This window comes from Aspergillus oryzae, chromosome 1 (genome assembly GCF_000184455.2).
Source record: "Aspergillus oryzae RIB40 DNA, chromosome 1".
NCBI classification, from domain to species: Eukaryota; Fungi; Ascomycota; class Eurotiomycetes; order Eurotiales; family Aspergillaceae; genus Aspergillus; species Aspergillus oryzae.
Window position 1 is genome coordinate 1,547,451 of NC_036435.1, and position 19,748 is coordinate 1,567,198.

The 19,748-nt window shown below is 49.1% G+C and overlaps 7 protein-coding genes across 7 annotated transcripts; 3 read left to right on the forward strand and 4 right to left on the reverse strand.

The window, feature by feature from the left end:
- Positions 1 to 235: 235 nt before the first annotated feature.
- Positions 236 to 1,849, forward strand: AO090009000581 (flavin-containing monooxygenase; the record flags this gene model as incomplete). The annotated part of the gene is made up of 1 exon (XM_001816965.1): positions 236 to 1,849. One exon carries the CDS (start codon positions 236 to 238, stop codon positions 1,847 to 1,849), a length of 1,614 nt encoding a protein of 537 aa, XP_001817017.1.
- A 121-nt stretch (positions 1,850 to 1,970) lies between these two features.
- On the reverse strand, positions 1,971 to 3,976 carry AO090009000582 (putative very-long-chain acyl-CoA synthetase family protein (CefD1); the record flags this gene model as incomplete). The annotated part of the gene is made up of 3 exons (XM_023235898.1): positions 1,971 to 2,388; positions 2,443 to 3,913; positions 3,967 to 3,976. The coding sequence occupies 3 exons, from the start codon at positions 3,974 to 3,976 to the stop codon at positions 1,971 to 1,973; spliced, it is 1,899 nt and encodes a 632-aa protein (XP_023088715.1).
- Positions 3,977 to 6,188: 2,212 nt separating this feature from the next.
- AO090009000584 (uncharacterized protein) lies at positions 6,189 to 7,865 on the forward strand (the record flags this gene model as incomplete). The annotated part of the gene is made up of 4 exons (XM_023235903.1): positions 6,189 to 6,537; positions 6,603 to 6,740; positions 6,875 to 7,665; positions 7,773 to 7,865. 4 exons carry the CDS (start codon positions 6,189 to 6,191, stop codon positions 7,863 to 7,865), a joined length of 1,371 nt encoding a protein of 456 aa, XP_023088716.1.
- A 230-nt stretch (positions 7,866 to 8,095) lies between these two features.
- On the reverse strand, positions 8,096 to 10,059 carry AO090009000585 (uncharacterized protein; the record flags this gene model as incomplete). The annotated part of the gene is made up of 5 exons (XM_023235909.1): positions 8,096 to 8,128; positions 8,243 to 8,320; positions 8,499 to 8,966; positions 9,021 to 9,992; positions 10,045 to 10,059. 5 exons carry the CDS (start codon positions 10,057 to 10,059, stop codon positions 8,096 to 8,098), a joined length of 1,566 nt encoding a protein of 521 aa, XP_023088717.1.
- A 1,184-nt stretch (positions 10,060 to 11,243) lies between these two features.
- Positions 11,244 to 12,584, reverse strand: AO090009000588 (NAD(P)/FAD-dependent oxidoreductase; the record flags this gene model as incomplete). The annotated part of the gene is made up of 2 exons (XM_001816969.3): positions 11,244 to 11,734; positions 11,783 to 12,584. The coding sequence occupies 2 exons, from the start codon at positions 12,582 to 12,584 to the stop codon at positions 11,244 to 11,246; spliced, it is 1,293 nt and encodes a 430-aa protein (XP_001817021.3).
- Positions 12,585 to 14,281: 1,697 nt separating this feature from the next.
- Positions 14,282 to 15,633, reverse strand: AO090009000589 (aminotransferase class I/II-fold pyridoxal phosphate-dependent enzyme; the record flags this gene model as incomplete). Its single annotated transcript, XM_001816970.1, has 3 exons — positions 14,282 to 14,611; positions 14,666 to 14,808; positions 14,862 to 15,633. The coding sequence occupies 3 exons, from the start codon at positions 15,631 to 15,633 to the stop codon at positions 14,282 to 14,284; spliced, it is 1,245 nt and encodes a 414-aa protein (XP_001817022.1).
- A 1,024-nt stretch (positions 15,634 to 16,657) lies between these two features.
- Positions 16,658 to 19,296, forward strand: bioDA (adenosylmethionine-8-amino-7-oxononanoate aminotransferase; the record flags this gene model as incomplete). Its single annotated transcript, XM_001816971.3, has 5 exons — positions 16,658 to 16,845; positions 16,908 to 17,007; positions 17,060 to 18,393; positions 18,447 to 19,048; positions 19,124 to 19,296. The coding sequence occupies 5 exons, from the start codon at positions 16,658 to 16,660 to the stop codon at positions 19,294 to 19,296; spliced, it is 2,397 nt and encodes a 798-aa protein (XP_001817023.1).
- Positions 19,297 to 19,748: the final 452 nt, after the last annotated feature.

The following is a 19,748-nucleotide window of genomic DNA, read 5'->3' on the forward strand; positions in this document are numbered from 1 at the left end:
GTATTTATCTATCAGCCTCGTCAGCCGCTGCGCTATACACATCCTAATGACGCCGTAAAAGAAGTGATACTGAATAATTGGCGGGGATGAAGAGGACCCATCTGGGGGCCAAACTCCCGTCGATGAAAATGTCAAGGTATAAAATGCATAGAGCCACAACACTTCCCAGAACAATTCTCTTTTCGCTGTACCCTCTTATCTCTTTTATCCAAGTGCATATCTTTCAGCATAAAAAATGACACAATCTCCCTCCAAACCAGATTATGATATCCTCATCGTCGGCGCTGGGTTCTCTGGGATTTTCCTCCTATACCAGCTTCGCAAGCTAGGCTATAGGTGCAAAATATATGAGACTGCGCCAGACCTCGGCGGGGTATGGTACTGGAACACCTACCCCGGTGCCCGTGTAGATACAGAGAGTTTTGTTTACCAGCTGTCTATCCCAGAAGCATGGAAGGACTGGGACTGGAAGGAAAGATTCCCCGGGCGTGACGAGTTGCAGGCATATTTCCACCATCTGGATAAAGTGCTCGATATTAAGAAAGATGTCGAGTTCGAAACAAGCGTTGTTGGAGCGCAGTTCGACCGGGATAGCGCCCTGTGGAAGGTGAAAACCGATAATGGGAAAACCACGACTTCGCGGTTCTTTTTACCCTGCGTTGGAACGGTGACAAAGCAATATGTGCCTGATTTCCCTGGTTTACAGTCTTTCCAGGGAGAGATATATCATTCCTCAGCCTGGCCGCGGGAGGGGGTTGATGTGCAAGGGAAGAAGCTCGCTGTTATTGGAACCGGGCCCAGTGGAGTCCAGATTATCCAAGAATGGGCCAAGGAAGCAGACACTCTTACTGTTTTTCAACGAACGCCAAATCTAGCGCTTCCCATGGGCCAGGAGATCTATACAGTGGAGGACCAAGCACGTATCCGTTCTCGCTACCCACAGGTCTTTGAAGACAGAGCGAAGACATTTAGTGGGAATTTGGAGGATTTCCTACCGACGAAATTGTTCGATGTTCCAACTGCGGAGCGGGCGGCCTTGTTCGAGGCGAACTGGAAGAAGGGTGGATTTTCGTTTATTCTGGACAATTACTCGGACATATTGCTTGATGAAAAGGCAAACCGTGAGTTATACAATTTCTGGGCGAAGAAGACACGCGAGAGGATAGTTGATCCCAGGAAAAAGGATCTTCTGGCTCCGCTGGAACCATTTCATGCTCTCGGGGCGAAACGTTCATCGTTAGAGCAGGATTATTTCGAACAGTTTAATCGACCAAACGTTGATATTGTCAATCTCCGTGAAGTCAAGATCGCTGAGGTCAAACCCACCGGTATCGCTACCAGCGATGGAAACTTTTATCCTGTCGATGCTATTGCCATAGCTACCGGGTTTGATGCAGTCACTGGTCCTATCACGAATATGGGCCTTATAAACACGGACGGCACGTCGTTGGCTGAGGAGTGGAAGGATGGCGTCCACAACTACTTAGGCATGGCGAGCCATGGTTATCCAAATATGTTTTGGATCTACGGAGTTCATGGACCTACGGGGCTCAGTAATGGTCCGGTAGCTATTGAGCTTCAGGGCCAGTGGGTTATTGATGCGATTCAAAAGATCGATAAGAGCGGATTGTCATACGTGGAACCTACCGTTGAAGCAGAGCAGAAGTGGAAAGAGCTGGTAACCCAGATTACTGATATGACCTTGTTGCCAGCCGTGGACTCCTGGTATATGGGAGCTAATATACCTGGCAAGAAGCGAGAACATTTGAATTTCCCAGGTGGCCTGGCACTGTATGAACAGCAGTGTCGACAGGCCTTGGAAGGATGGGAGGGGTTTCAAACTGTGTAGGTTTTATTTTACTCATTAGATGGCATTTCTCTCCTAGATTCTGTGGATTATTGTAGGAAGATCGATAGTCATGAGATCATTGACGAATGTATAGTCTCTATACCCAAGTCTTGTACTATTACTATAGTCGAGCCTTACCACTCTGTAATACCTCCCAATCGCCCCTTCCAAACTTCTTATATGACGGCTCACCTGGGGGCAGCCAGTAGAATTGATCTTCCTTGCCCTCCGTGACCTTAGTCCCGGTCCTATCTGGGTCGACGCCTTCATCTCGTAGCGGCACTTTGTTCTGTTTATGATTGTGGATATGGGTCGAGCTCTCCACGATGCGCAGGAACACCGGGACAGCGTACTTAGGAAGTCGGGAACGAGCGAATTTGGCAAGCTCTTGGAAGTTGAAGTTTGCCTTAGCCTCCGGGCTTATCTGAAGGGCTGCGCAGCCCGCGCGTCCTTCGTGGTGTGGAACCGTGACGCCGTAAACATTGGCTTCGAGGATGCCGGGATATTGACCAAGGACTTCGGCAACTTCTGCGGTAGCACTTCACCACAGTCAGTTCAATTCAGTTAACTAGATCAAGGATGAAGGCACTTACACATTCTCGCTCTTCCACCGGAACGTATCTCCCAAGCGGTCCAAGAAGTACCACCGGCCATCTGATTGACGGCGCAAAGCATCGCCCGATCTATAGTAAATATCGCCCTTGCGGAACACATCGCGCAGGAACTTCTTGGAGGTCGCATCCTCATTCTTCCAGTAGCCCTGGAAGGCCTCTTTGTTTGGAACATTCACGATGATTTCACCGCCCGTCTCGTAAGGGGCTCGCACGACAAACCCCGTTTTGGGATCGCGGAGGACATCGCCTGTATTCGGGTCAATGGCCACCGGAATGAATACGTTGTTCAACAGCAAACGCATGATCAGTCCGTGGTGACCGACACTGCCGGTCGTAAAGGGGCCAGTGTTGTAGTTGAACAACGCGAAGATGCCTTCTGTGCTATTGAAAAACTCTCCAACTTCTGGTACGCCAAAGCGTTCTCGGAACTTGTCCCAAACATCCGGACGTAGGCCGTTGCCGTACATACAACGCACCCGATGGTTTCGATCATCAGGCGATGGTGGTGCAGCGAGTAGATAGCGTGCTGCCTCTCCGACATAAACGAAAAACGTCGATTCAGAATCCCGAATGTCACTCCAGAACTGCCGCACACTGAATTTCTTACCCAGACCAATACCCCTTCCGCTAACAACGCAGTTGATCATGGCAATTGCAGATGTGCCGTGGTAAAGGGGCATACAGCTGTACCAACGATCGCCGTCGGGGCCTGGTTTGTCCGTCACCATGCCATTAGAGCGTAGGAGAACCGTGGTATATAACCGGGACATGGTGAAGGCACAGCCTTTCGGCATGCCCGTAGTGCCGGATGTGTAGAGGAGAATAGCTGGGTACTCGCCGTCCATGTTCAATGCCAGACGGCCATTCTCAGGAACGTCCGTGGGAAATCGCGACAGCACAGTAGTAGTAAACGTAGGATCTACAGTGATAAGCTCCATCCCGAGGTCGCCCTCAATTGTGGATTTGCGCTCGTCTATGCGGGCACGGCACTCATCATCATCATCCACCAGCACCAGCTTGGCGCCACTGATCTTCAAACAATGCAGCAATGCATCGCCCGACAAGTTATAGTTGATCGCCGCTGGCGCGCATCCAATACTCCACAACCCAAGCCACGCGAAGATGAACTCGGCCCGGTTCTGCAAATAAAAGGCCACAAGATCACCTTTCTTCACACCTTTTGATAAAAAGAAGTGCGCGTATTGATTTGAGAATGCCAGGATTTCACGATATGTGTATGATCGCTCCCGCGTCCAGATGCAGACCATATCGGGATATCGATCAGCGGTTTCTTTGAAGAAGAACCAGATATTGCCTTGTTTCTGGGAGACGGCGCGTGCATACTCGCGCTCGCTCCTTCGGACATTCAAAAGGCTGGAGACATCCTTAGCGATGTGGAATTTGGCGTTGAGGTACGCCGCCAATGTCGCTCCACCAGCGACTGCAGCTGCTGTAGATATCATTAGAGTGGAGGATCTCGATCGGAATCACTATCATACGCACCGAGGCTCATTTTGGTATGTGTTCTAGTTGATTACAAAGAGATGACACCTGCGACCTACCAAAGCAGAAATTGTATATGTATGAGGGGACAAAAATGCGGAGACTTCGACGATCTTGTACTCCTTAGCCGGCACATTATAGCCGGTATTAAATGTCCCTCGGTTGCTCCGCAATCCCCCCCATTATATAAGGAAGTCGCCGATCTTCGACATAACATCAAGGTAAAAGTAATGCATAGTTGGTAGAAGCTCACTAACTGGGGCATAAAATGCGGGGTCCACCTTTACCCTCGGTTTTGCATCCACGTACTATGCCGAGAAGAGAGTTGCCACGACGCCGAATACGATGGTCACGTCAACTGCTCCAGGCTCCTCCCTCATAGATAAGGCCTCGACTGCCCGAAAACGATTGTTATAAACAGACCATCTTCCCAGGTACTTGCCAGGAGAGAGGTGACCGTTTAGGAGATTGCCCCCAGGCCTCGGGTTTGCTATAGATCATCAGACGACGCTGAGTGGTTGGTGCTGACGTGGAAAAATGGGTCTGAACGTTAATGCAGTTCCCCACAGAATTATGCAAGCTGAGGAGCGAGCAACCCCCAGGAACTATGGCGAGGGTTCACCAGGATCCCTTTTTGTTTGTTTCTCAACATTTTCATGTTTGTTTGCGGTTCAAGTCCCACTGAGAGTGAGTGGGGATCCCAATGAGTCAACAACTTTAGCCCTAAAAGTTGGCTATCGGCGATAGTTCGGCCCGACTTGTGTAGATAGGGACCTCGGTGTAAGTGGGGGACATCAGTTCCAAACAATGTCAAGACCTCAAAGGTGATCCACGGCACTATACAGGATCCGTTAGTATCACTAATCATAGATCTCAACATGGTTCATCCTTGTGGTCTCGATAGTAACACATGCCGAGTGGCGAGATACTCCGCGGAGACTTTTAAATCCAGCTGAGGACTTGGGTGCGAATGCAATCAACCAACTTATTGGCGCAACGAATTTAAAAGCGATCCGGTGAGGTGACAACAGCTAGCTAGTGGATTGTTTACTTACATGGTGGCGTGATATGTTTGATGTGTGTAATCCAGGGTGTAGTCTGGGGTATTACTAGGGAAAACTGCCCTAGTCTAAGGCCCAATGATTGATACTTGACTTTTTTCTCCTAAGCATCATGAAAGCCATATAGGGCGAGTCTTTTAATACAGCACACAGGATAGTAGTCATTCTTAAATTATGTTAAGAGGGGCCCCAAGTTAATAGGGCCCACACCAGGTACCAATTACTGTCCTGCAAAGATCGTCATGGCTAGGATAACCGCCACAATTAGTGGCTTCAGCCTACCTAGGTCATATCCCTGCTTATTGTTATGCTTCTTGAAGGAATTCTCACGTTGTCAGTCAAAGCTGCAAGCGACTACTATAATTGTACCCGGACATACAATCTCCGTATCAACCATCACATTCTCTTGATTAAGATTCCCCGGACATGTTAACCCCGGCCAATAATAATATCACTGCTGTCCAGCACACCTTAAGTACTATGCCAAGCACTAATAATCTTGTCCCCGCGTTGCGGAACCTAACCCTGACTCGTGCTTAGACCTCCAACCACTACTGCCCTTTGTCATCCCATTTGCCAAGTTCACGCCAAGGACAATTGCCGGCCTTGCACTCTCCGTAAACACTGGCGACATCTAGCTGCGGAGATGATAAAGATACAGAGCCAAGCCTGGGGGAGGCAGTGCAAAGCTTGGACTCTGGAGGAAAAACGATGATGGAATCATCTCTAACACCCCATGCCTCGCCTCGTGGCACACCTTGACAAAGCAGACCATGCTCTAGATGATAAAGAAATCCAGTTAGCACTCTGGGCATCTTCTTGTTTTTCGACAAGGCGACTTTCGAGTATGAGGTATATTTGGACAGAGTTTGCCAATCTTTGGGCTACACTTTATCTTCACGTTAGTATAGGTTGTGTTAACGCGTTGTAGGATTTGGCTAACCCATGGAAGTAGATATCACCGCTCTTGGCCTTGTGGATGTAACCCCGCAATTTTTGTAGATGTAATCTGGGGTACAGGTAGGATCTGCGATGTGACATTCGTAGTCGGGTCAAGGACGATGTAAGTATAAAAGCCCTTTCAATGGTCGTCTGTCCATGTCCTTCCTGTTCCCAAATCCATTCCTTCTTACCTCTCTCCAGAATAACGAGCCTGACAAGATGTCTAACCCAGAGAAATTCCCTCTCTCAGACACAGACGAAAAGCCTGACACCCTCCACCGCGAGTACACCCTGGGTCAAGATGGAGTCAAGTCCCCACAACACCAGGGCGACTACTCCGGTGCACGGAAGAAAACAGACCCTGTGGAGATTCGTCTGGTCCGCAAGCTGGATACGTGGATCATGCCCACCTTATGGCTCATGTACTGGCTCAACTACCTTGACCGTAATGCCATCGCCCTGGCACGGTTGAATGACCTCGAGGAGGATCTGAACTTGTCGTCGTCGGAGTATCAGACTTGTGTTTCAATCTTATTTGTGGGATATCTTTTGGGACAGGTTCCGAGCAGTGAGTCTTTTTGGTTATTACTGGTTGATGTAGTGTGTGTGAGTGTAGGCTGACCTCGTCTGTAGATATGTTGATTACGAGGGTGAGACCCTCGTGGTATATGTCTGGATGCATGGCTCTGTGGGCTGTTGTTAGCGCTCTTACAGCTCTTGCGAAGGACTTCAAGGGACTGTTACTTGTCAGGTTCTTTCTCGGTGTTACTGGTATGTTCTTACCTTCCCTCAATAAGTCCCTTAGGGAGCAATCTGCTTACAATATAACAGAGGCCCCATACTACCCAGGTAGACGCACCTTGACTCCTTGTCCTTTCCATCCAGACATGTCTGACCGTAAATAGGAGCTCTTTACATGCTGTCGATCTTCTACACACGAAAAGAAATCGCCACTCGCATCTCGATTCTGTACACAGGCAACATCCTAGCAACCGCCTTCGCCGGCCTCATCGCAGCAGGCATCTTCCACGGCATGGATAACCTCGCCGGCATCAGTGGCTGGCAATGGCTCTTCATCCTCCAAGGCGCAGTCACCTTCCTCATTGCCGTCCTATCAATCTTCACCCTCCCCGACGATCCCCTAGTCACCCGCTGGCTCACCGAAGAAGAAAGAACACTAGCCCATGAACGCATCGTAGCAGATACCGTCGGCGCGCGCCACCAAACCAGCACATTCAGCGGCTTGAAAGAGGCTGCCCGAGACCCGAAGATCTGGCTCTTCGCCTTCATGCAACATATGCATCTGGCCGCGAACGGCTTCAAGAATTTCTTCCCCACTGCCGTCGAGACCTTGGGCTTCTCGACGACTATTACGCTCGTGCTGACTTGTCCACCGTACTTGATTGCCGGGTTAATCTCGGTGGTTTGGTCGTGGAGCTCTGGTAGATTTAATGAGAGGACCTGGCATATTACTTTTGCCAAGGCGATTGCTATCTTCGGTTTCATCTTGGGCTGCGCGACACTCAATACCGGGGCGAGATACTTCGCCATGGTTGTTTTTGCAATTGGTACTTATGCAGTTAATAGTATTGTGTTGGGCTGGGTGAGTAGTACGTGTGGTCAGACTAAGGAGAAGAAGGCTTCGTCGTTGGCTATTGTTAATACTATTGCTAATGCTTCGTTTGTTTGGACGCCGGTATGTTTCCTTTTTTTCTTTCTCTATTTCTACTATGGTGAACAGGATATACGGAAGCGGTTGTGCTGACTGTTGTAGTATCTCTGGCCCTCGTCCGATGAACCTAGGTATACGATGGCCATGTCCTCGAGTGCTGCGTTCTCGCTTGCCTGTGCGGCCAGTGCGTGGGCAATGAAGATGTGGCTTATTCGGGCGAATAGAAAGATTCGTCAGGGTAATGACGAATCGGTGCTATACTATGCTTATTAGTTATGGGTCTGTTGTTCCGACCACGAGTTCCATTACTACTATGTATCTAAGTGAGCTGTATGTGCTGTATACAAAAGCATCACTTGGTCCGAGATTTCATAGCCTGTTCCATATTATGTCTTTATCATATTCACAGTGGTCATGATGTGCATCTTGATGTGCATTTCCAAACCTCTTGTCCCTATTGTATTTTCTTTGCCCCGTAATTCCATCTCTTCGTCAGTAGCATGCTTAGTAGTGTTCATCTGGTAGAGTGCTTTGTAGAAGATTCGGCGTAGACTAGTGCATGAGGCCTAGCTGGGTGATCACTCCTTGTTCGATGACGAACTGCATTCCGACCGTGATACGCTCCTTGTCGTAGTATTCGTACGGGCCCTTGAGCTCGTAGCCGCCCGGAGACTGAAACCTTCGATATCCCAGTACCATATTTTTCCATCTCGGTTCAGTAATGAACTGTTCATAAGAGATGTTAGTGGTGCAGAACAAAAGATAGTATTAGATGTTAAGATGGAAGAAGAGAAGCAGCAAGAAAACAAAAAAACTAAGCGAAAGAGGGAAGCAAAAGGACATGAATTGTTACCTACCACGATGCTGTTTACTCCACAGGGCTCCGGCGATCCCAGACGTTTATCAGTGCAATAGATAGCCACGCCAGCGATTCTTTGCTCATTACCCGGGTTAAAAGTAATCACGTTACATGCAAATCGCGAGATAGATCTATCGTTCTTGGCTTTGCCGACTAGCTGTCGAGTTCCATCACTAAACTTGAAGAGCAAGCCGCCGATTGCTTTGCCCTTGCCGAAAGGGAAGAATGCCGTGATGCAGTCAATTACACGGGAACGAAAATCGAGGAACTGTACAGCAGTCTGGGTCCTCCTGATGTTGAGTTGCTTCAAGCTCGGCATGAGTCTCGCAGGCTCGTTGTCGGGCGATGGCCAATTGCCAGTCCAGCGAGTGGTCGCTAGTAGGTCTCCTTCCATATCCCACACGAATCCCGAAGAGCCTGTAGCTAGATCTGCGACGATTATACCGAACTGGGATATATAGTCTTCCTAGGTTGAGTTAGCAATTGCTTTTCAGTAATTCTACCGTGTGGTTATACGTACGGTGTATTGCGCACTCAAACCGACCAACGTTTCGGTAGTCCTTGCGCATAGAATGTGAACTATGTCATTATTGGTCCAATGACCGAACCTGGCATAGGGATGGTGATAGTTGCCGTCTGTCAATATCGCAAGGCCGTGTATCATATGGTTTGTGTGAAACTCACGCATCGGACCGAGCGATATAACGAAGCCGTTTATGACCACGTCCTTTCGAAACGACACAATCTGCAGCCAGTTGGTTTGATGGCCCACGAGACGACCAGACTTATCGCCTTCCAGTAGAAATTCGATACCAACCATGCCGCCATGCGCCCCAAAATACACTTTGACATTCGTAACACTGGGCGGATTATCAATCACGGGTCTGATATAGATGTCCGTATTTTTCTTAGCAATTGATGCATCACACAAGAACGTCACCGCTCGAAAGCTGGAGAGGCCTAGTATCTGTGTTGAGACCCCTTCGTAATTGTCCTGGCTTGCAACAGAGTCTTCAATGTCATCAAGTATCCGATCAATGCACATCATAATTCTACGGCGGTTCTGCAAGCCTAGGTACTCATCCCACGGTCCGTTCCTGTCATCAGAAGTGGTAGTAACCTCGATTAACCGGGCTGCGAGACTCTTATAGTCAATGGGGTCTTCGGTCTCGGTCAGTATCTTAATGAGCGTAGTGTGTTCCATCCAGGGCATCCTGTCTTCAATCACGGAGTACCAGTACTTGTTGGGCAAAGCGGTGCTAGCCATACAAAAGGCCGGGCTCGCCCGCAGTACATCAAAGAGCGACTCAGATGGGAGGAGATGCAAGATCTTATGACGCAGCTCAACGGGGAAGCGCCAGAATCGATCAACATATTCGTAGTCTTTTGCTTCGTCCCATAGTTTGGCATCAATCTCCTCTGGGCCGTCGCGCCTTGCCTCTTCCAGGAGGTTAGAGAAGTCCGGTTCATAGTCGGGGTTTGTAACAAGCCACTAGGACCGGGTAAATACCTTCAGCAACAAGACAAGCGGATGTAGAGCATACACACCTCATAGCCATCTAGAGCCGTCCACCTATGTCCTTGGAATGGCCCAGCGCCGCCATAGTAGCGATCACCCCAGTTGATAACGGTGCCATTGCTGATACACATGCGCATTTCCATTCGGAGGAATATCTCGCGTCCCATTGTGGTCATGTGCTTATCAATCATGCCCATTTGATGGAGCATCATGAAACACGCATTATGCACAATGAATCCATCATCCCACGCCGCGAACTCGAGTTCATTTTCAAGGCCATTCAGATTTGTTCGAAAGAGACGGGACGGCTCGTATTCGTATGTTCCCTGGATGTGCTTAGTATACAATTTATAACTTTTCAGATTATGATTACAAGTACTAGCTCACAGCGGGTGTACTTACGATCATACTAATGTAGTATGCACCTTCTTCGTCCGAGTCCTCTCCATCATGAATATTGGCACGCACGAGCCTGGTGAAGTTGAGCCACTGTAGATCTCGTCAGGTACTGGGGATTACAGTAATTTAACTTCGGGGTTTTGTCCCATACCTCAGTGTCTTTTGCAGTAGTAAGACATGGGTCATAGGAAGAATGCTGGATGAAATTCGTAGAGAGCGGTCCTCCGCAAATGTTACAGAAATGCTCGCCGTCCTCCATTTTGATGGTTGGTCAACACTCTAGATCCCTAAACAGGGATGAGAAGCCTTCATGACACAGGAAACACTGAACCCACGATAGTTATGGTCTTGGCCCTGTCGCTGAGCTCAAACGTGAGAGAAGCCTATCTTAAGGCAATGTGATTGTTGATTAGGCTCGTCACACCTCACAACAAAGGAAAGAGAAAGAAAGCCCACGGTCGGCAAGAGTTCGCACAATCAGCATTACCTTCTGCATTCAGGCTGCTAAGTGTTACTGGCTAATGAAGAGTGCCTCTGAACACAACCAATCTGATAGATGGTGAATTGCCTCGGAGCGGGAGAACCGAATGGCCGGTGAGCTTGGGTGCACATTTGCATACATCAACAACTTGACTGATATATCATGGCCATAGGTGTGTGATAATTCACAGCTCGCAGCTTCTTTGTTGAGAAAAAACTAAGGTTAGCTTGGTTATCAAGAGAATGGTCTCGAATGCCTATCTATATTACCTATATACTAGCTGCCAATGAAAGCGACGCCCTATATCCCCAACAAAGTACTAAACCGCGAGTTGAGGACGATCCCTAAGTCATACAAAAGTCTCGAAAAACTCTCGTTGGCACCAGCTTCTCATGCACTCCCCCCTTGCTCTCGTGGGCTGGCTTCCACGCCCAGGCCTGATCCTTCTGCAGGCCGTTGCTAACACCGTTCAGAACGTTGGCCACGTACTTCCCAATTGTTGGGAGAAATTTGTAAAAATGGAACGAGCCTCCTACCGCGAAGTACAGGTTCGCAAGGCTAGGATTTGGGTGTCTAGTGATGATTGGCTGTTGGTCGGGGGTAATAGAGTCCCAGCAAAGTCGATAATAATCTGGTTTGCGGCCACCGTCCAGAACCTGAGGTAAACGTGGCCTAATCAGATTCATCGAATCCTCTTGGAGACCTGGCGGAGCCATTGTTTGGTCCGGAACAGGGACGGATATCTCATGACCAGAGGCTGTGCTGATTATATTTTTGACGGACGTCGCAAATGTGAATTTGAGGATCCCTGAATCCGTTGGAGGTATTACTTCTCCTGTTTGCTCTCAGCATGCGCCCGTTCGATTATTGGGCTTTAACAAACCTTGTCCGCCATATACAAACACCGGTAGCTGCGAGTATGCTTCTTTCTCGGCTTCCGAGAGCTGAAAGTGAGCAACGCAAACGCCAGCCGCAGATGCCTGGTTCTCTACTCGCTCTTCGTCAGACAGTTCCAGCTCATCTTCGACGGAAGACATTAACTGGCTTGTCCATGCTCCTGTTGCTAGAAGGATCTTGTCTGCTTTGAAGGCTGCACCAGTATCTATTTCAATTGCATGCATCCCGCCTTCTCCGCAGACAACCCTTCGTGCCTCGCCAATCTCATACTTGACGCCCATCTTCACGGCTTCATTAGCCATAATGGCCAATGCTTTCCCGGCATCGGCCCATCCCGCCGAGGGATTGAAATAGTAGGACCCAAAGGGACTGCAATCTGTTCTCTGAAGCAGTCCACCCCAGCGACTCTTTACCTCTTCCTCAGTCATGTCGACGATCACGTCATCACGGCCACTCTCGGAGAAGTTCTTCCTGATACGGTGGGGCAGATCACTGTCTTTCTCATCCATCGCAATCCATCCTGACTGATGATAGACACCCGCGTCGTTGAAAAACGGGAGGGACTTCCAAGCCTTGATGGCTTCAAAACCAAGAGTCATATACAAAGGGTTGGAGTAATCCGCGCGGATAATCTTGTTGATATCCGTTGACGCGGCAGACGTGGAAGGAGGGGCTCCCCGGTCTAAAAGCGTGATTCGAGAAGGGTTGGAACTGCTACATGCTAGGTAATAGGCGGTACTGACACCAAAGATGCCGGCACCGACAATGAGAATACTTTTCTCGCTCATATTTGGTGTTGTGGATAGTTCAAGGAGTTTGTTGCCGATCGGTTGGGTTGATGGTTGAAATGAGGGGCTGGGAGGGGTCGTGATTTTATATCGCGAGTGATATCATCCCAACTATTTCTGTATCGATTAACTTGTTGAACAGCAACCACTACGTATACCTACAGAGGTGCTCTACCGTTACCGTTATTTACTAAGATTAACACTATCACATACACAGTGATCAAGATCATACAGACCAGTCATTCAGTGCTCATCCGGACCTTCAGATCACTATGGCATAATAATGAGCGTTTGCTAACCTAAACCCATCGGAGAAAAGCTCCTCGCCCATGAATGCAAGGTATAAACGGCACAGACCCCCCAGAAGATGTATGTCCCAAGCATCTAACTTCCTGTCTAGAACCACGATTCCACGGTTCCACATCCACATTTACTCTGGCTATAAAGAGGGGTCTAACATGGTAACTCTTAAACATATCCATATATCAACAGTAGCCCTCCCAGTACCCCCATCATTAGCCTTTTATCCTCGACTCCCATCTAGTCTTTCCCTACAGAAGAAGAGAGAAGAGAAAGAGAGGGAAAATATCCAAAATGCCCTCAACAGCCAGAGTACCCCTCAACCTCGAGGAAGTCTTGGACATATACCCCATGTTCGAGGATCGATGTCAATATTTCAGCCTTTCCCGTTTCCGCCGATGCAAAAATAGAATCAGCTCCGCCTCCCGCCAAGAAGCCCTTAGATTACTCGATCTAGGTAGGGAGTATTTCACTGAGGGTCAGGATATAGAGTATATCTTGAGGGATTTGGCTTCTGCGCTCCTTTGTACTCAATGCCGTCAGTCTCGTGTCGGCAGACTAGCCAGCATGTGGAGCGACGAGGTGTGGAGGTACTTAGTTGATTGGCATGGTTCTACGATTACTGCTAATACGGGGAACGGTAAAAATAGGTCTTTGCAGAAGCAGCGGAGAGCTGAAGCTAAAGCCCTCCGCTCGAACGTTGTACGTGGACCGATGCAGCAGGCGGAGCAGACACAGCAAGCGCCAGTGGAGGAGAGGCGTCCACAGCAACAGCCTTCAGGACCAATCATCCCTACCCGGTGCTGGGAAGAGCCGGCCAATCGTGTGAGTGAGACGTCGGTAAGCACGAGCTCGGGCTTGGGTCAGGCTGCTAGGGTCTCGAATACGAGTGTTGTCTCGGGGTCGGTGGTACCGAGGGCGGTTGAGGGTGACTGCGGCATTTGTCTGTTAGGGTTTCTTGTTGACGTGACTGGTGGGTCAGCCAGAGAGTACACTGCGGCTGAAAAGAAGCTTTACGAGACGAATTATGATTACCATCGGTGGGTGTGGTGTAGGAATCACTGTGGCACGAATTATCATCAACACTGTATTGATCGGTGGATTAGGACGTCGAGTGTTTTGTACCCGAAATGTCCGACTTGTAACCGGTTTTGGATTTATTGAATTGGTTTGATTATACGAGAGCTGGTTTTACTTTCTTTTTTTCTTTTTTATTTGACTTCAATGGTCCGTTTTTCGTGTTTTATTGGTCTTACTTCCTGCTCCGGGTCCAATAGTCTGTTATGTTCTTGTATCACCTGTCCCAAGTCCAACTATATACAAAATACAAGTTTTACAGACCCACATCGTGATCAATACAAAAGCATATTCATCAAGCATTCAATCTTCTTCCACCTTTACAGCCGTGCAGCCTTTTTCTCCGTCATTCGGTTCAACCAATATTGGATAGTGTCGACAAACCCGTCGATTTCCTCCATCGTATTACCCGTATGGAGACACACCCGTACCCGTTCCTTTCCTGCAGGAACAGTAGGTGCCATGATTGCACGAACGGTATACCCTTCCTGCTGACATGTTGCTGCCAGCTGACGAGGTAAGGGGCTGCGCAGGGAAAAAATGGGGGATCTCGGGAAGTGATCTACTTCGAAGACTGCTGGGTCCCAGGTACCAAGATCTTCTAATCTGGTCCGCAGGTATGAGATCAATTGTTGAAGTTTGTGTTGAAACTATCCATGTCAATATAAACACTCGATGTATCAATGTATGCCTGCAAAACTCACAGGTTCCGTGATCCCTTCGGACAACAATTCATATGCTGTGCGGATGGAAGCCAAGAACGGGAAACCCAACGCCGTGGTGTAGATCAAGCTTCGCGCATAGTTGATCAGATAATCTCGGGTATCGGGGCAGCACAATACGATCGCTGAAGAACTGTCAGAGACATAAATATCAAATGAAGGTTTCTTGATCGCATACCACCATGACTCGCTAGGGCTTTACCGAACGTATGAACGCGGATAAATATCCGCTCCTCCACTCCCAGTTCCTGAACTATGCCAGCCCCGCGTGGACCGAATGTACCCGTAGCATGCGCTTCGTCCACGATAAAATAGCCGTTTCCCCTCGGCAGCAGGCGATCGACAACCTGGATGAATTCGCGGATCGGCGCAATGTCCCCGTCCATGCTATAAACGGATTCAACCACGATGAAGACATTCCGGGAGCCCTCTTGGATCTTGGGATCGGCGTCGAGCTCTGATTGTAGGACAACTTCCAGGCTCTCGGGTGAGCTGTGAGCAAATTGGACTCGTTTGCCTGCTCGGGACAACCGCATGCCTTCTCGTGCGCTTGCGTGGATCAGCTCATCATGTATAATCAGATCTCCTGGCTGAGGAATGCAGGATAAGACGCCGACATTGGCGTCGAAGCCCGAATTGAACAGCAGTCCACTGGGGGCACCGTGGAAATCGGCGATGAAGCTCTCAAGCTCCTCAGCATAAGTTGAATTGCCATCCAGGAGGCGGGAACCTCCACTGGCAAAGGGGTGGAGAGGAGGTGCCTGTTGCAGGTGGTCTAGTAACCGGGCTCGATATGCTGGCGACGTTGATAGTGACAAGAAGTCGTTAGAGGAGAAGTCTACCGACGTCTGAGGGAGCACTGTGAGCCTTCGACGAGCTGATTTCAGTTCTCTCCGGTGTAAAGCCTGACGCAGTGAGTCACGCAGGGACTTGGGCGAGGAGACATCCATTGTGACTAAGTTCGAGTTTAAGTCTCTCAACCGGAAGCACTAAGTGATTTACCACACCCAAGAGGGAAAGGGGCACGACACAGGGTCCTCTTATAGGCATGGTGCCTCCCCTCCGGATCGAGGGGATCGCGGGCATTATCATCCTTGAATCCTTCACACCGGAGACGTGGAGCCGGGGATTTTCACAATGAACTGCGCCTAAAGAGTGGAGCTACTCTTTCCCGTCATTTGGTGGCTTGCTCCGAGTTGAAGTCTCAAACCCTTTTTTCCTTCTTGATTAATTTCCTGATTATCCCACGTAATTTAATGAAATGAGATCATTAATCTTTACAATTGTAAGTCACATTACAGTGTATACTCTGGTAATCGAGATATATTTATAGAAACCATCTTTGAACCATGGACAAGATCAGATGGTATTTTTTTTTTTTAATCATAAATGTTGGTTCGGTAGATCAGTAGCTAACTATGGGGACAAAGATACCTAGGGTAAGATGCAGGCTGTTTTGAGTTTGACACATTGAAGGTAAACTATAAGGCGACCCGCCAAAATAAAGGGGATTCCTCTTGAAAAAGTTGGAATGCAGATGTGAAAGTTGGAGCGCGGGACTGGGAAAAACAAGAAAATACCAAGACAAAAAAACAAAAAGAAAGAAGAAAAAAGAGAGAAAAACAAGAGGGAGAAAAAGGAATATCCACAAAACTCAAGCCGTTGAGGACCAACCGGTGGGGAGGCGGCGGGCTGCCTGAATGCCTGGACAGTGTGGTTTCCTCCGGGCTGCCTGAGTGAATAATACCTCGGGCCAATTCAACCAACATCTAAACTAACTCTGGTTCTGGATCTTCTTACTCTTCTCGTATCCCTGACGATGAAGTAGGCTATACACAGTACTATTTTTACTTTTCTCACTGTTCTTATCATCATTATTAATATTACTCACTCCTCCTTCCCCTTTTTCCGCTTCCTCTTGTTCTCGATCATTCGATGTGTGCTTAGTAGTACCATCTACCAGCTCTGACTGTGATGTCTCCAGTGGGAGCTGTTCTCTGGCGCTCCCTTCGCGCCCATCAGGTTTACGGCGCCAACACTGATGTGGGCAAAACAATTGTCTCGACCGTTCTCTGTAACGCGGTTCAGCGCCTAAAGTCACAGGATCAGGCAGCCTTTCTGAAACCGGTCTCAACGGGGCCATTGGATGACGCGGATGACCGGTACGTGGTGCTAAATCCTGCTTAGCAACCAACTAGTCACATATACTGATCCGTGATCTTAGACATATCCAACGCCATGCTGCGGGTACATTGACTAAGTGTCTCTACCAATTTGATGAGCCAGTCAGTCCACATATCGCGGCTCAGCAGAAGAAGTTCACCGTCCGAAAACCATTCACTCTGACTGGAGGTACCAAATACTGACACTCGACAGATCCCCCGGGATGATGATATCGTGGCTTCTGTCCACAAAACCCTCTCTGACTGGGCGGGCAGTGGGGTCAATTTTGCCCTGGTAGAGACGGCCGGCGGTGTCCATTCCCCCGGCCCCAATGGCAATTCCCAAGCAGACCTTTATCGCCCACTCCGGTTACCGATTGTCCTAGTCGCAGACTCCCGACTGGGCGGTATCTCTTCGTCTATCTCGGCCTACGAGTCACTTTTACTCCGGGGCTACGATGTCCACTCAGTCTTACTGTTTCGTGATGAGTACTACAAGAATCATGAATACTTGCTGAACTATTTCCAGAAGAAGTGCATTCCTCTCGTTCCACTGCCTTCACCTCCTCCAAAGCCATCAGTGCAGGATGCAGATTCCTTGGCGCGGGATGAGGAAGCCATGACTACATACTATGGTCGCGTTGCACAGGAAACGGATGTTGCGAGTTTATTACAACAACTATCTTCCAAGAACGCGGAAAGGATCGACCGTCTGGAATCTATGGCCAGCCGGGCACATGACACCATCTGGTATCCATTCACGCAGCATCATGGCATGGAAGCTAAGGATATCACTCCGATTGATTCTGCTTATGATGACTATTTTCAAACATTTGTGGGTTCGGACGAGTCACAGCATGAAAACAAGCTGCGCGCAACATTTGACGGGTCTGCTTCCTGGTGGACGCAGGGCTTAGGTCATGGTAACCCGAGTTTGGCTTTGTCGGCTGCATATGCCGCTGGACGGTACGGACATGTAATGTTTCCAGGAAATATACATGAGCCCGCTTTGTCGCTGGCAGAACTTCTGATTGAGAGCATTGGCAACCCTCGCCTCCGGAAGGTGTTTTACACTGACAATGGAAGTACCGGCATGGAAGTCGCTGTGAAGATGGGTCTCCGGGCGGCATGCGACCGTTATGGGTGGGATGCCAGCCAGGAGCAGATCAGTATCCTTGGCCTCAAGGGAAGCTACCATGGCGACACGATTGGAGTCATGGATTGCTCGGAACCTTCTACTTTCAACAAGAAAGTCGAATGGTATCGCGGCCGAGGATACTGGTTTGATTTCCCGCAAGTGAAGATGTCGCAAGGAGTGTGGAAGGTCGAGATTCCTGAGAACCTCCGGGAGTCATTGGGCTCAGGCCTCGAATTCTCTTCCCTGGATGAAATCTTTGATATGGAGGAACGGCTACAATCGGCCGCGGGAAAGCGCTACCAGGACTATATTCGAAATACTATTCAGGATCTGGTTCACCAGCACAGAATGAAGTTTGGTTCTCTAATCATGGAGCCCATCATTCTAGGTGCTGGCGGCATGCTGTTCTGGTCAGTATTGATATGTATGGTCACCAAGATCCATGACTAACGGACTTGTTTAGTGACCCTCTGTTCCAACGGTGTCTCGTTGAGGTTGTCCGCGGCCATCCTGAGCTGTTTGACACTAGCGCGGCTAAGTCTGCCAAGGACCATCCAGTGGCCACCTCCTGGTCTGGTCTCCCCGTTATCTTTGACGAGGTGTTCACCGGTCTTTACCGCCTTGGCCGTAAATCCTCGGCCTCGTTTCTCCAGGTGGACTCCGACGTCTCTGTGAACGCGAAACTTCTCACTGGTGGTCTTCTTCCTCTATGTACTACGATGGCCAGTAATGAAATCTTCCAGGCATTTTCGAGTCCGGAAAAGAGTGACGCTTTACTCCACGGACATAGCTACACGGCACATGCTGTGGGCTGCCAGGTGGCAGTGGATTCGCTGCAGACCATGATGCAAATGGAAAACAGTGGATCCTGGGATGGGTACCGCCAGGACTGGAAGCCAACCCGGTCAGACTCCCCTGCGACCCTGAGCGCGCGGGACAGCCCCGACGTCTGGAGTGTCTGGTCCCATGGCTTGGTTAGTGATCTATCGCATGCACCATCGGTGGACGGCGTGTTCGCCATTGGGACGGTCCTCAGTATCTCGCTGAAGGATGTGCAGGGAGGAGGTAAGTCATCCATGCGGTTCCATCCCCGGTCAGCGCGTTCCGGACTAACATGTGACGTCTCCACCGCGCAAATAGGCTACACCTCGACAGCCGCCAGAGGCTTGCAGCAGCGATTATCGACGAGTGACGGAGAGTTTAATGTGCATTCGCGTGTCCTCGGAAACGTTCTGTACCTCATGTCTAGTGTTACTTCTCAACCGGAGGCGCTACGCTCCATCGAGGGGTTGCTGCGGGAGGCCCTCTTGTAGTAAATGCCTGTGTAATTTACTGTACATTGGATACATTGCTGCTAACGCCTCACCAAAAATCAAAAGGGAGATGAGAAAGGGGAAATAAATGCCTGAATGAGATTAACGAGTTATTTTTTTTTTTCAGTGAACTGAATTAAATGAAACCCCCCGTATGGTTTACCTTCCCGGGAGAGAATTGAGTTTTCCAGTGCTTGTTTTGTACGGTTATTATCGGGTAGACGATGACGATACGGAGGACAAGATACTCTGGTACGGAGTACTAATGCCCGAGTGAAGGTCAATTGCTCCGTACTCCGGAAAGCTCGTAGTTAAAACACTAAGTACAGTACCTTGGAAGCGGGAGGATGCCCTAGTGCAGGTATATGTATTACTGTAACATTTGGACCAATTCCCCTCGGTATTTGTTGGATTATTCTCTATTGTTGGTAAGACCGGGACAACATGGCAGT